Source organism: Eschscholzia californica, unplaced genomic scaffold, assembly GCF_041429995.1.
Source record: "Eschscholzia californica isolate CP2 unplaced genomic scaffold, dmEscCali1.0.p SCAF_5, whole genome shotgun sequence".
In the NCBI taxonomy this organism is placed as follows: Eukaryota; Viridiplantae; Streptophyta; class Magnoliopsida; order Ranunculales; family Papaveraceae; genus Eschscholzia; species Eschscholzia californica.
The window spans coordinates 5,895,451-5,912,397 of record NW_028238472.1 but is presented as its reverse complement, the minus strand read 5'-3'; the positions used below and the strand labels follow the sequence as shown (position 1 = coordinate 5,912,397).

Below are 16,947 nucleotides of genomic sequence, written 5' to 3'. Positions count from 1 at the left end.
CCCAGGAGTTAATCCAGACTCATGCTTCACTAAGGGCTGGAACATGTCCAGGTTGGGCTACTCAGTGCAACCTGTTCAACATGTACTTGTTTAACAATCGAGGCGGGTGGGTTCGGCAGGTCCTGCTAACTTAAAGATACCAGAAACAATGAACCTTAAGTTACATGCCTCATTTAAAAAGTCATGAAAACCAATCACAACCATAAACATTGCAGAATAAGGTGAATACCATGGCATAATTAATATTGCAAACTGTTATTGTATCATCTTTGTGTAGCTTGTATTATCTTAAGAGTAAAGAACAAAAAATAGTAAAAAGTCATTGAGGTTGATAACCTTTGATACCATGGCTGAAATTTCTCATGCCCAAGCATTAACCTATGACGTTCTTCTCTTTGCACATAATCTAGATCAATCCTCCCATAATCGAGCAAGTAGTTTAAAATCTGCACAAAATTTAAAAAACTAAATGCGAAAAATGATATTGATACATGTGTTAATCAGATTTACTTCAACCGAGGTAGTTTCAGTGAGTTTTAGGCCACAAACGATATACTTACGACAAAGAAATATACACGTATTGTAAAGAAATAACCGCTCAAAATGAACCGCCAGAGGCAAAAAAGCTTGAAGCAAAATCCTAAAGAATCTAAAATATAAGTGGTCGAGGGTGCAATAAGAGTTAAAAAGTGAATATATTAATAAACTCACTAATAGGTTCAACAACAAATCAAATGCAAAAGAGTCATCTTTTTTCCAAGTACTACTCAACTGATATCATTGAGCAAACGAGCTTAACAAATTGATTGAAATCCAACAAATATAAATGGAACATAATAAATTTCTCCAAATTCAAATTTTAGGTCAACAAGTTCTTTGATCAATTTCAACTGCGGTTTGGCATAAGGATAAAGGTAGTTGGATTAGTCTTTTCGTGACCATCTCTCCAAAATATTTTCCTAATGGTCATCGTACCTTTGTTTCCTATAAAAGTTAGTAAAACTATAAACCGTGGAATTAAATGATTGTGAGCATGTACTATAGTCAAATATGTTCTCTACCAGCTGACCAAAACTATTTACAGAGCTACTTTGGCTATTTACAAAGCCCAAAAGTTGGAATATTTTCACTTTCTCTGTAAATAAGACTTTGCTATTTACAGAGCACATAGGGACTAAAACCAAACTCTGATAAGGATTAGGCTGAAAAAATATATTGATTATTGGAAGATATTTTATTTCCTTCATTCCTAAATCCCACCACCAACACCTTCCACCACCCAACAATCACCACCACAACTATGAACAATCAACTCACAATCACCTACTAGAAACATTAGTAATGGAAGAATCTAACAATGAGGAAGGTACATTAATGGAGGAGCTTGGTGGTCAAGAGACTTCATTAATGGAAGAGTTTGATGTTGAAGAACTCAATTACAACTCTTCATTGGACTCATATAACAACATTCTAAGTGAAGACATAACTTTAGAGATAAGATAAACTAATTTGTGGTGGTTATTCTAAAAAAAACTCAAATTTCTTGGTCAACATTCTAAGTGAACAACCCAAATTTTCGGTGAAATAATGCTTAGAACGATGAACGTTTTCGGTCAATTTGATGTTTAATTTTTCAACATTTTCGGTTATTTTTATTTTTCAACATTTTCGGTCGATTTGATGTTTAATTTTTCAACATTTTCGGTCATTTTAATTTTTTAACATTTTTGGTCAGTTTGATGTTTAATTTTTCAACATTTTCGGTCAGTTTGATGTTTAATTTTTCAGCATTTTCGGTGGGGGGACCTATCTCTAAAATAGGGATTTTATTCTAAATAACTAATAAGTTGTGATAAAATCAAAAGATTTGTAAATAGTAAAAAGTAGATCTGTAAATAGCCGGACTTGTAAATAGCCTTTAATAGCTCTGTAAATAGCACCCGCCAAGAATTATAGGTTCTCATGATATCAAGCTCTTTATCATTCTACTCTTTCTCAACATTACTATCTTAAATGGGAAGTCCTTGCTCGGGGAAAATGAAACAACCACTTACAAAAAGATGGCCTTCCATAGTTAGGAGTTTCATAAGTATAAATTACAAATCCACACAAATTCAACCATTAGAATCAGTAGATGCCCATAATAACCTAACCAGTTGAAGCTAATCCTGATACATATAAAACTGACTAATCATCCTAAAATGCACAGATTAAACAAAATTCATATGAGATATGTTAATAAGCTACTCAAATAGAGAGAAACTAAGCCAGATCAAATCCAAACAATTTCACAAAATTCATATAAATGAAGGGAACTTACATAAGCAAGACTTCTTCTCCTTTGCTAGTATTTATGGATTAACAATGCAAGGTGGGACTTCTGTCTCCCTCCATTGTTTACAAATTTTGAACTCTAAAGCATTCTTGACTAGAGCATGAGCGACTTTATTTGCGGTTCTCGGAATTTGTCGGACTGTAATTGCTTCAATTTTTGTAGCTTCTCTCTTTATCTCAGTAATCACGTTCTTTATTTTCCAGGGGATCAAAGCCCCCTCTGTCGTACAAGCTTGGATCACATTGATCGCAAATATTCATGTATAATCTTTCATTCATTTTTATTTATTATGTGTTGTTTTGTTTCAGTGCATGAGTCAAGTTGCTGTATAAAGAGAATGCTAGAGGATGTCAATTGGATACAGAGATTTTGAGCAAAAACGACTACAAATCTAGTTTTGGTATATAGCTATGTAGTTTGCTAAGTAATGTTATGGTTAGACATATGAAAACTTGAAGTACTAAGAGTACTTTTCTATATAGTATATTAGAAAGTTAAGTTTTAGTTGAAACATTGTTGCTTGCTTGATTGATTGATTTATTTCAGTAAAATGCAGATTTCTTTTATTAATTTTAGAGTTTATATGGAACTGATGAAGTTATTTGTTTTTAACCAGCAGGGAATATTAATATGCAGAACTGCCTGGACCAATAATAAATGTGAAGCACATTTCAAAATTTAATAAATATTAGTGACGGTTTATAAACCGTCTTTAAAAACTTCCAAGAAGGTTTCTTGTGGGATCGCAATAATTTTTTCGTCCCAAATTATTAATAGGGACGGTTCACTCTCGTCTCCAATAAAGTTTAGTGACAGTTGTGTGTCCCCACAAGACGTCCCTAGTAACTAATTGGGACAGATGCTGGCCGTCCCTAAAATTTAATTGGGACGGTTTTTACTGTCCCACTACTCGTCCTAAAGATATATGTGACGTCAAAAGTAACCACACACGCTGAACCGTCTCCAATACTCATTAGAAGGTTTAACGACATTTAGGACGGTTTTAGGCCGTCCCAAATAAGACTTTTTTTTGTTGTGAAAAACTTAATTGGGATCTTTAATTTTGTGTAACAGTAGTGAATTTTAGAGATGTCAAGAGAAGACTAATGCGTCTTCATATATGTCTATGGTCTAATTCAGCATTTTTAATATTTAAACTAATAAAAAATTTATTTTCCGAAATTTTTAAAATAATAATTATAATTTTATACCAAAATAACTATGTCACATAAGTAAATAAGCAATGTTAGAATTTTATACAGGGGAGCAAAGAATTTAGAAGATCTCTATTTTGTCACATGCAATAAAACCATTAACAAATCACATATCAAAATTTGACACACATGATTTCTAGAGTTTTTAGAGTGTCTGACATATCATTCTGCACGTACCAAGATGGAATGACATTGAGAGAGCGCTTCTTAAAATTGTTTATGTTCTAAATAAAAAATAGCTCCAAATGATTATCTTATTTACTAATACATATCTTAAATTTTATTTTACTAAAGTTATGAAATCAATTTACTCAACGGGTGAAAAGATATACATTTTTAATTAACAAATCCCTATTGATCTTTTGTTCTATTACAAATATTTTCACACCATCAAACAAATCTTTAATTTAATTTTATACTCAACCTGGTGAAAAGATATACATTTTTAATCAAGAAATCCCAATTGATTTTTTGTTTAATACAAATTCTTTTCACATCATCAAATAAATATTTAATTTTATAGATTTCAATGTAATCTAAATTTTGATAGTATATATGACTATAAAAACCCAGAGAGACCAAAATAAAACCATCCAACAATTTCTCACTCATCAGAAGAAGAGAAGAAAATAAGCAAACGATGGTTTACCCTCCATGCAAAAGTGAAGGATGTGACAGTAAGCACTCTCTCCTATTTATCTATATAATAAGGGAGGAGGGTATCTTTCCCCCTCCTCCTAATGACCAAGATTTACTCTTCCAAGTTTGTCTCTAATGGTTGAGATTTACTCTCTCAAATTTTGAGGGTTTAGATTTAATTAAGATTCATAACTCTTTATAAGAAAGAGCATCTTTTCAAAGATCTCATTTTTCTATGGGAAACTTAAAGGTTTGTTGTAGGCACCCCATTTACATATGGATTCCTTAAAATTTTAGCCTTTGAGGGGCGTCTATAGATGCAAAGTGGGGCGCGTATAGACAGACATAATTATCATAAAATCAACCTCACGTGACGCATTTGATAGAACTGTCCGTGCTCGACGGACACGGGACATACCCTCGTATGTCTTATATTAGATGAAAAATGATTGGGGGCTTACCCCGTACTCCATGGCATACTCAATGCTGGCTAATGAGACGAGGATTGTTTTAGTCTTTTTATAGTGTTTTCAGACTTCGAAAGACTAAAACACCCCTTTTCCTATTAAAAGGAGTACACCATGTTGTGTACAGGGAACCCCCAATCACCTTCGATACTAGATTCGGTTCCTCCATCTTTTATCACAAGCGATGGTATACATTCAAAGCACTTTTCTTCGACCACTCAGATTCGGTTTGACCCACTTTTTGGACAATTGATAGGTTTTTTTTCCAATATGAAAGCAATCATCTTCCTATAGATTCTACAACTTGTATAAATAAAACATTTCACTAATGTAAGTACGATTTCCATGATTCAGCTTGTAGTCACTGATTCATATGCCATTATCATTCGACAATGTAAAACATTGTAGAAATTTAAACTTTAAAACGGTTCTCTTTTCACATAAAATCTGACAACTGATCCAATTTGTTTTTGTAAAGTTCACTTAGTTCGGTGGTAACTTATATATCTCTATTAAAAAAAACTGAACTTCAGATCTGACTGAGTAATTAATTGTAAGTGCAGTTGCAAAGTTCAACTGGCCAGAGGTAGTGGGAATGCCTGGAGCTGAAGCGAAGGCAATCATAGAGAGAAGTGATCCAGAAGTGAGGGCCATTATAATACTGAAAGATAGAGCAAGGACCTTGGATTTCTGTTGCAACCGCGTTTGGGTCAACGTTAACCATGACGCTCAAAGAACTGTCGCCTGGACTCCTAAGATCGGATAAAACATTATCGATTAATCATCATATATTTCTTTTGTTTAAATAAAACAGAGTATAAGATCTGTTTATCAATGAATTAAGCTTAGCAAGCTAGCTTCATATTAGAGTAAAATGAAATTATGTCTCAATAAATGATATAATTAACCTTTCTAATGACTATGGGAACATTGAGAAGTATATACACATACATATATGATGATCTCAATTGAAATATTTAAGTTACATCCTTTCATCAGTGGACCAAAGAATAGAATAGATGGATTCTTCCAGGCGAAACAAATGAGCTCACCAGCACCAAAAGATCTCTTTATCGAGCTTGGGCTCTTTCTCTCAACTATCTTTGATCCACTAGCTTGCATCGACTTTTTCTCTTTTTAGTCGGAGCTCTTGATTTATATATTTCCGTGTTATCTGGTAGAACATTGTGAGAATAGTCCCACATGGGAGAAGGGTAACTAGCAACCAAGAATATATAGTATAGGTCCTCTCCACTCATTGCCAATTGGTTTTGAGTTGGATGACCACAAACTTAACATGGTATCAGAGCTAGGCCCAGACGTGATAGGCTTAAAAGCCACACGTACTCCACGTCACCCGTAAAGAAAAAAACACACGTGTTAGGCTCAAAAAACGCCACACGTGAGGGGCGTGTGAGAATAGTCCCACATGGAAGAAGGGTAACTAGCAACCAAGAATATATAGTATAGGTCCTCTCCACTCATTGCCAATTGGTTTTGAGTTGGATGACCACAAACTTAACAAACATTAACAAAGCATGGAAACCTTTATGAGGACATTCTATAAAGGGCTTCAGGCTTTCCTCCAAACAAAAAAAACTGAGAATTGGGGTTCATGGATTGGACTTGATCCACTTGAGTGAGCAGAAAAAGAAACTAAAAATGTAACGAAAGAGCAAAAGAAGATTAAGGAGGGGTGTCATACAAGAGATGATATACAGTCAATCCGAGTGCCTTGGACTTGCCTAGTGGGGCACTCAGATTGACTGTATATCGAATTGAGCAGTCCAAATGCAAATTATTTTCGCATGACACCGCTATTTTACAACATTAAATAAAACGTAAATAATTGTACGCATTTACTTTAGTTTCATGCAACTTTTTTTTTTTTGATGAGAGGTAGTTTCATGCAACTTAGTAATGCATTTTTGTATTTGCACCAGAAAAAAATCCGTTAATAAAGAATAGATTTATTACCAATATCTTATTAAATTTCAAGCTCAAACCCATTATATGTTTATTTTGGCCCACTGACCCTTTTAGTGATGGGAAGGTTTTAAAGGGAATTGGATCAGATTATTTGAGAAAAATGAGGTCACTTTACTTTCCATAGAATTCTATAAGCACCCAAAGGCACCCCCTTTATGAATCATTCTATAAACACCACCTATTAGGCGGGAGTGCTACATGTACAAGATTATTGACAAAATTTGTGACTTAATGACTTTTTTTCACTAAAAGACAAAAATTGATCAAAGTTTTTCAAAGTTTGACTTTGATCGGAACCGTTCAAATGACATTTTGTCAAGAATCTTGTCAAAGATTCTTTGTACATTTAGCATTTCCCTTAGACTAGACATCGTAGGTGCTTTTCTTCGGCCATGCAGCACAAAAGTGAAAAATTTGAGGCACCACTGGAACGGCTATCGGCACCTCCATGGCGTCGGACTTGGGCCCTAATCAGGTGTCTCTTTAGAGGGTCGCTTTTTTTTTTGTTGAAATGTGGAGGATTGCTTACTTAGTGAAACTTCTTAGATAAGGCTGGAAATAAAACTTCCATTAAGACATTGAAAATTATTTATTGATATATCGGCGCGCTTATACGCAACATCACACGTTATCATATTTTACAGAAATTTAATTCATTACATTAGCGGGGGTGGTAAAATAAGAAAGGGACCTCGGTAGGGTTGTATTTGTATACAATAATTCTAGAAGCTTACAGGGCCGGCCCAAACATTTGGGGCCCAAGCGAAGTTAAATTTTGGACCTAATATAGTGCATATTCGAAAAAATAAATAAGATCTTAAATAATGGTTCAAAGAGGAACAGAACTCGTTACCTCTTACATAAAACCAATGCTAGTTTCCACTAAGCTAAAACTTAATTCATATCTTAAATCAATTTGAAACATAATAATTTGTTCGAAAGTATCATATAAAATTCGATACTTGAAACCCTTAAATACATTGTGGCCCTTAAATACGTTGGGGTCCAAAGCGACCGCCACTGGTCACTACTGAAGTTTTTAAGAGACCCTTATATGTATTATATCGAGTCAATCATCCAAGTCTTTAGTAGGCCACTTGTGTCTATTTCACGCAAAATATCAAACTACTTGATGTGAAGTCTAAGAGGACTGGATTCCTTCATCCAAAATCACCACAATTTGTTTTTTGTCCAAAAGAGCTCCGGCTTTATGGTTTTAGTGCTCATCTTGTTATTAGGAAATATGCCATGCAACTCAACTTGAATCCCATGGAAGTCTCTCTCTCTCTCTCTCTCTGGAAACTAACAGCTCTTGGAGCTACCATACATATTCTTTTCTGTAACTGGAAAGTGAAAAATTATGGTCAAGCTTCTAATTTAGCAAAAGCTAATTTCTGCCAAAGCTTAATTAGAAACTAATCAACAAATTACCTTCCTGTTGTGAGAATATGTTTAAAATCCTCGTTTCAACCTCAATTATAGCTTGACATGTCGTAAGTCTCATTAAGAGGACCTAGACTTTATATTCTTGGTTGCTAGATACCCATTGTCCAATGTGAGACTATTCTAACACGCCCCCTCACATGTAGGGTTCTTTGACCCAAACACGCCCTCTCACATGTAGGGTTCTTTGACCCAAACACGTGTATTTCTTCGGGCGACGCGGAGCACGTGTGGTTTTTTACCTTTCACGTGTGAGCCTAGCTCTGATATCATGTTAAGATTGTGGTCATCCAACTCAAAATCAATTGGCAATGAGTGGAGAGGACCTAGACCTTATACTCTTGGTTGCTAGATACCCATTGTCCAATGTGGGACTATTCTAACATTAGCGTCACGTTCAGTATTATGTAAAATCAATGACTAAGTCTCTTCATTAGTCCTGCATGACAAAATATGCAAGTCAGTCAAGTCTTTAGTAGGTCCCTTTTGTGTATTTAAACTCAATGATCAAATGAATTAATGGATCAAGATTTGAGAACCATTAACTTTCTTTATAGACATTGTACATGTCCTTCTTTAACTAATTAAATCATCATGGAGCTTATTAGATTGTTGATAATGGTTATTTTCTCTCTTGGTGTATTTTTGTGTTCATCAAACATAATCAAGTTTAATGCTGCCTGCAATTCAAGAGAGAGAGAAGCTCTTATAAACTTCAAACATAATTTAAATGATTCTCAAAAAGAACTCTCGTCTTGGGTTGGTAAAGATTGCTGCAAATGGATAGGAGTAATCTGCAAAAACAAAACTGAAAGTGATGGTAACGATTGGGTTGTTCAACTTAAACTTGGTGATCTTTTGTTGGGTGGCAAACTGAATTCTTCTCTGTTGGAGTTGAAACATTTGTATCACTTAGACTTAAGTTCTAACAACTTCACGGCGATTCAGATACCAGCTTTCTTAGGTTCACTTCAGAATTTACGGTATCTTAATCTACGAAACAACTTTTTTACTGGCAAGGTTCCTCCTCAACTAGGTAACCTTTCAAGTATTTATTATCTTAATTTGAGATTCAATGATTTGGAAGGAGAGATACCAAGAACCTTGGGAAATCTTTGCAACTTGGAGGTACTACATTTGTCTTTCAACAAGCTTCAAGGAGAGATGTCATCAAGATTATTTAGAAATTCATCTAGATGTTTTGCGAACAAATTGAAATCGTTACACTTTGATGATAATCTACTTTCGGGTCGATTACCTGATGAATTGGTAACTCTTAAGAATCTAGAAAAACTGTCTCTTAGAGGTAACTCATTTTCTAATTCAATTCCTATGTCAATAGGAAGATTGTCATTGTTGAGAGTGTTAGATCTTAGCCATAACAAGTTCAATGGTTCTTTGCCAGAAAGTTTCTGGAACCTCTCGAGTTTAGAAGAATTGAGGATCTCCAATAACATGCTAGAAGGTGATGTAACCGAAGCTCACTTTGCCAATCTTAAGGAACTGAAAATTTTAGATATCAGTTCGATGGTTCTAAACTTGAGCCCTGATTGGGATCCTCCTTTTCGACTTCAAATTTTATTCCTGACGAAATGTTCAGTCGGAAATCGGTTTCCAGGATGGCTACGAACGCAAAAAGACCTTATGAAAGTAGACATATCGAATACACGATTATCTGGTTCAGTTCCTAGTTGGTTTTGGAACATGACTTCCCAGTTAAATTATATAAATATATCACACAATCAACTTGATGGGGACTTGTCAAATGTGTTATTGAAAAGTTCCATGTACGGAGATATTTACTTGAACTCAAACAGATTCACAAATAACTTGCCACTTGTATCTTCTCATGTACAGATACTTGATCTTTCCAGAAATCACCTTTCGGGGTCCATTTCTGTTTTACTATGTAATCCGGCAGCAGATGTGAATCAATTAGTATATCTTGATCTTTCAGAAAATCAACTATCTGGAAAGCTTCCTGATTGTTGGTCTCCCTGGAGATCTTTGGTTTCGATAAGTTTCCAAAGCAACAACCTAACAGGGAATGTTCCAAGTTCTATGGGCTTTCTTAGTCAACTTAAATTGTTGCATTTACAAAAAAATTCACTCAATGGAGAAATACCTTCCTCGTTGCAAAATTGTACCGAATTGCTGATAATCGATCTTGGTGAGAATAGACTCACAGGTGCAATACCAACATGGATAGGAGAAAGCCTTATGGATAGTCTCAGAGTTCTCCGACTACATTCAAATAAGTTTCATAGTGAAATTCCTCCAAAACTTTGTTACCTTATTATGCTTCAAATATTGGATTTGGGGCATAACAATCTGTCCGGATCAATTCCAAAATGCTTTAGCAATTTTAGTTTAATGGCTACAAATATTGAATTTGGGAATCGTGTAATCTATGATGTCAAGGACACAGTACACTTTGTGGCCAAAGGTAAAGATATGGCATACGGACGAAGTCTGCTTGCACTTGTTGTTGGTATCGACCTTTCAAATAACAATTTATATGGCGAGATCCCCGAAGAACTAACGTACCTCTTCGGATTGCAAACATTGAACTTAGCAAATAATAGTTTTACCGGAGAAATTCCGAAGGGAATTGGTCACTTAAACTCACTTGAATCGCTTGATTTGTCGAACAACAGGTTATGGGGTTCAATTCCTCAAAGCTTGGTGAATTTAACTTTCATAAGTTATTTGAACTTTTCATATAACACCTTGTCAGGGGAAATTCCTCTAGGAACCCAACTGCAAACATTTTCCGGGCTAAGCTATATTGGGAACAATGATCTCTGTGGTCTTCCACTCAATAAATGCAATGAAGATAGACAACGTCAAAATGCACCAAATGGTGATGGTGAAGGATCAGTGAAGGACGATGAAGATGAAGATGGAGTGGAGGACGATGAAGATGAAGATTGGACTGAGATACAATGTTTTTATATGGGGCTACCATTTGGATTTGCGGTAGGTTTTTGGTGTTTGTGGGGTGTTTTATTGGTGAAAAGATCTTGGGGGTTTGCTTATTTTAGGTATTTGGATGATATAGTATGCAAACTCTCTACTCGTCTGAAGCCTAGAAGAAGAATTAGTAGTCTTGCACTGATGAGTTTATCTTTTATGTACTAATAAACTTTGCTTTTCCGTAACTGAACAAGAAGAGTCTATGTCTATAGTTATACTATTTTAGCTTACTCTGCCGAGCAAAAAAGTGAAATTAGGCGTTTGCTTAACCTATGTGCAAACTATTATAGAACTAACTTACATCACAATGGGATAGAAGATCATATAGTAATCGTGCCATGTATCAAGATATCAGTCAGCAGGATCGACACAGACATGATATGATCGACACAGACAGAGAAATGACATGAACCCTGCAACCAATACTACGAAAAGAACAACTGCCCAAGTCAAGCAGAAAGAAGAAAAAGCATGAGATTGACAAGACTGACTAACCTCTCCCAGAGCTTTTCAAGAACCTCAATGTCCCTGACACTTGAAATTCGACTTGCTTTGTCTTTCAGAAAATCTGCAAGTAGGCATTATTCTCCATGCGACATTTATTTACGGGTAAGCAAGCAGAGTTATCAAGTGACCAGCATGTCTTTCTGTACCGAGAAGCAGTAGCGTGGCCGATTATTTGGAGGCCCGGTGCGAAAAAATGTGCGTTCAACTTCATAAACATACAAACTAAACTAAACTAATAGTTTGTCTATAACTTAATACCATAACTAATAGTTGTTTTTTTTTGTGAAGAAATTAGTTGTTGTTAGAAACAATTTGAAATAATGATGAGTTTTTTTTTTGAAAGATGAGATAATTATGAGTTGATAAAAGAAACAAAAAATCGACTGTTGAGAGGATTGGACCTGAGACCTCATATTCAATGTTCAAAAGGTTTACCAATTCAACTACATAATTATCTTGTTTTATAGTATACTGCCACATTAATATATTTAATCGGTATTTAGAGGCCCGTATCTCCATGAGAAAATTATGTGGTTTTGCACCCCCTCAAACACACCCCTGCCTAGAAGTGTTTGTTGTGGTTAACAAACACCTCCTTCATGGACTGACGGTATTGTGCTCTTAAGAAGTAAGAACAAGATAATGTATGAGGACGTTTCGGTTGTCAATGTCTATGTTGGGGTCCCTCCTTATAATAAAAGGACTCCTAGTTGGAATAGGATTTCCCTTATTCCTTGTTTGGAGAAAAAAATAGAAACTTCTATTTTTTTTAAGTCTAAAAAGGAATTCCTATTTCTATTGGTAAACCTCTCTATTTATCATTATAAAAGGGAAGAGATTATTCACAACTTTCAGAACAAAGAGAAGTCAGAGAAAGAGAGATTTCTGAAGTGGTTCTTTCAAGAGAGATTGAAAGAGAAGAATATTGGTTTGAAGAAAAGAAGATTATTAATCTTGTGAAGCAATTTAGTTTGTGGTTTGATGTAGAACGCAGCGGAATTTAAGAATAAAATAAACTAATACGAAGAACAATAAAATAACGATAAAGAACGATTAAATAACTCTAAACTTGATTAAACTTGATTGGGTTTTCTCTTCAATCTGAATATCAATAACAGACTGGACCTCCTTTTATAGATTACTAACTTTCCTAGATAGACACAAACTAGGATTCCTAAATATTAAAGATACTCAAACATAGAAACTTCCTAAATAATAGAAATACTAACATAAGGTAATTTCCTAAACCTGGATTCATTATGAATCTTACTAAACTATGACTCTTTCTAAACTACTAGCTTGGCCGATTAGGCCATGGACGTATGGGTTTGCGGGCCCGGTTCGGATGCGCCTGCATCAGCTCCCCTTTCCCCAGAAGGTTCGTCCCGGACCGTTTCGATGAAGAAAACAATATGATGCACCCGCACACGATGAATTCTTCCATGGCGATCCGTAATTTCCATTTTGAACGAATTTTGCATTGAATCTGAAGGATACCAATTTGCAGGAAACCGCCAACCTCATCCACAATCCCATGTGCCAAAGATTCTCGAAAAACTAACTCCAATGAATGAAGAATATTCATCTCGCCATCTTCCCATGGTAGGTTCATCCACTTAATAATCTTCAAGAAAGTTTGAAGAAATATGAGCAAGGGTGAAGTAAGTGTAACGAATCCCCAAAATACTTCAACAATAGCCAAAGTATAAGCAAAACCAACGCGAACTAAGTTATGGATATGGAACCATGTAGTGTTGATATGCCACTCCAAATTTAATTTTCCACGTTCATCTTCATGTAGTATTATATATTCTAACGTGATCAATACTTGGAAATTGAGTTACTTTCCAAACTAATATATCACCAGAATTAATTGTTTTGGCCGAAATTGTTTGTGGTGCAATAGGCGATGTAGCTAGAGTTCCTATCTCCTTGATTTTTCTAAGGAGCATATTATCGAACACGATAGAGGTGTCAATGAACAAGTTCATATGTGGCTTCCAGTATGGTAAAGTCAGTATCCCATTTGACATTAATTCTCTGTTCCGTAGGTAATGAGTTTCAAGTGAAAGTTGGACCTGTTTACGAACTTCATCGTCCATGGCGGGAACAATGTCTGATGCAAATTCAACGACTGTCACTTCTGACGGTAAAATAGAGTCTAAGAGTTACCATAGCCTTTAACATATGTTACCTTGTTTTTCTTATAGAGACCCTCAATACATCGAGTAAGACTTGAAACTGCTTTGTCCTTTTGGCCCAACATTGCTGGAAGATCAACCTCCACCTTAGATACCTTAATCCCGTGATGGGTGACTACATGCTTTGCTTCGTGGTACATGTGGGAGGAAGGAAGAAGTGCCTTGGAAGGGATGTAACCAACATTAAGACAAGTACCCCCAAGAACACTTCCCTTTTCAATACAATTAGTTTTGAGACTTAATTGAGCAGCTTTAATGGCGGCAACATAACTACCAAGACCACCGGCAATCACGACAACATTGTTTTCTTCCGATCCAGATGAAAATTGTCTTGAGAAACTAGAGAGAGAAAGTGAATACCTAAGAACATCAGATGAGTTATAGAGATTTTTAGAGAGAAGAAAAGCCTTTCGTGTTGCTAAACTCGCCATCTCCATTACTTGATAATCACGTTTGTTTGGTCGTGTTCGTCCTAACTCTTGTGAAAGTCTTGTCGTACTTAGTTCATATTTTTGCTGGAAACTTGCTGCATTCTTTCTCATATCACCAGAAATTTCCTCAAGTAACTCTGCCTTCCCCATATCTTCATCATCATCTACACTTAGGTTACTAATTCTCGACAAGGTATCCTTCATGTATGACCTATTAATGGGAATCAAATCACCCAGCATGTTTCCAGGATCATCATAATCACCTTTTGGTGACCCCTCGTCCTTAATTACGAAGTCACTGATAACGGGGTCCCCCTTTTCGTCAATTTTTTGTTTGAAGGTGGAACCAGTAAAATTTGTACAGGGTAGAGTCTCGGGGTCATTCTTCTCAATCTCTATATCAGCGGCGTTTTGCTTCTCTGTTGTATGACCTTGAACATTAATATCTTCTTCAACTTCAACTTCGTTATGATCTTCTTTTTCTTCTCCATGATTGAAAGATATAATAGGTGAGGGAGACGGTTGAAATATGAAGGCTTCGAACTTGTCAGAATTTTTTTTCATCCTATCGGTCTTGTACATAAGTGATTGAAGTGTTTCAAAAGGAGAAGATAGTTGCGGTGGTAAAATTTCTCTTTCGATGTTCTCCCATTCGGGTTCAAAAGTTGTAGTAACTTTGTGGGTGTAGAACAATAAGATGATTGAGGTGATGGTGAATAATAAGAGTACGGAGGTGGTGGTGGTGAAGAGGAATGTATCGAAGGTGGTGAATATGGTGGTGAATACGTTGTTGAATACGGTGGTAGTGTATAACAAGAGTACGAAGGTGGTGGTGGTGGTGGTGGTGAGGATGGTGTCGGATAATAAGATGGAGGTGGTGGTGTATGAAACACTGGTGGTGGTGACGGTTGGTATTGACGAAGAGACGGTTGTGGAGGGTTTTCTCGTACGGTTTCTCCCGGATTCCAATGATAATTGTACGAGTCGTTATTCGCATATAAACATGATGAGCATGAGCATCGATTCGTTATCTCTTGATGAGTATAATCTGGTTGATTATAATCTTCTTGCGGGATAGAATACGATCGATACTGATTTAACTGGTCTGGAAAAAAAAAATTCAGAATCATTCACCCAAAACTTTGGTGGCTCTGAATACCACATGATGTAGAACGCAGCGGAATTTAAGAATAAAATAAACTAATACGAAGAACAATAAAATAACGATAAAGAACGATTAAATAACTCTAAACTTGATTAAACTTGATTGGGTTTTCTCTTCAATCTGAATATCAATAACAGACTGTACCTCCTTTTATAGATTACTAACTTTCCTAGATAGACACAAACTAGGATTCCTAAATATTAAAGATACTCAAACATAGAAACTTCCTAAATAATAGAAATACTAACATAAGGTAATTTCCTAAACCTGGATTCATTATGAATCTTACTAAACTATGACTCTTTCTAAACTACTAGCTTGACCGATTAGGCCATGGACGTATGGGTTTGCGGGCCCGACCCGGATGCGCCTGCATCATGGTTATCTTCTTCAGCCTTTGGTAATCTAGGATTTGTTCAAATCCTAAGGAGTAAGAGATTTCTATTTCTTTGTTTCTTTGTTCAATTTATCCACCATAGTTTTGGTGAAGAGTTGTTATCCAAGAGTGTTGCTACACATCTTGAAGAATTGGTTAATCCCCTATTGCTTTAGGGAAGAATTGTGTAACCCATTATTTAATTATAGTGGAAGATTTCTAGACTAGGTCCCATGGTTTTTTACCTTCTATCTTGGAGGGGTTTTTTGCCACGTTAAATAATCTTGGTGTCTCTACTTTTACTTTCGCATCATTTATCTTTATATTCCTGAACAAGTTAATTAGGTTATTTTTCTTAATAGTCTATTCACTCAGAAGAGTTATGGTTATATGAATTGGATCCTATGATTTGTGGTGTATATTGTTTTCTTTCTTGAGGTAATTATGTTCACATCAATGATTATTGAGAGAAGTTATGATGGTTGTAGACTTTCTAACCGCGAATCCTTGAGAAAAAAAAATTCATGCAACTCTTAATTTTTCAGCATATGAAAAGAACATTCCGAGAAATTTTAGGACAACTTTTGATATTATTCAAACATTTCCTCTGAAGTTAATGGATGCTTAGAAACATCATTGTGTACCCACATTGATAGTAGAATGCCTCAACGTTGTCCGACTACGTTCAAATAAGTTTCATGGCAGAATTCCTCGAGAAGCATGTAAGTAAGCTTATAATATCTTCGGTTTCTCCGCTATTAACTCTTATTCATTTACTTAAGTTCCACCAATGGTATCCACTTAATGATCATAAAAAGAGTGAAACATGACCTCTATGAATGATAACATCCTAAATGATAGCTAAAAGCTTTTTTTACCATAACTAGTGAATAAGCTATCACCACAACTACAGTCTGGAGGTAAGTAAATTAAATTTGAGACAACTAAATCTAAGGATCCAACACTAAATACTCATTTATCTTTTTCTTCCTGATCTTCATCACCATCTTCAACCTATTTTAAGTCGTGACTACCACTTATTGAGGGTTTGTTTGGTGATTCCGACGAGTAGTTTCAGCAATGGAATGGGTTTCAACATGTTGTTGCTTCTGGTGTTAGGGTTTGTTGGATTGTAGTTAATCCAACTCTCATGGTAGATCTTAAATTTTGATTCCTGATTCTATCCAAAGGTCTAGAAGATCGG

The 16,947-nt window shown here is 35.6% G+C and overlaps 1 protein-coding gene across 1 annotated transcript; it reads left to right on the top strand.

Annotated features, from left to right (window-relative positions):
• Window positions 1-8,594: 8,594 nt before the first annotated feature.
• Window positions 8,595-11,272, top strand: LOC147536559 (receptor-like protein EIX2). Its single transcript, XM_086641678.1, has one exon. It carries the CDS (start codon window positions 8,682-8,684, stop codon window positions 11,226-11,228), a length of 2,547 nt encoding a protein of 848 aa, XP_086497804.1. The 5' UTR covers window positions 8,595-8,681; the 3' UTR covers window positions 11,229-11,272.
• The last annotated feature ends 5,675 nt before the right edge of the window (window positions 11,273-16,947 follow it).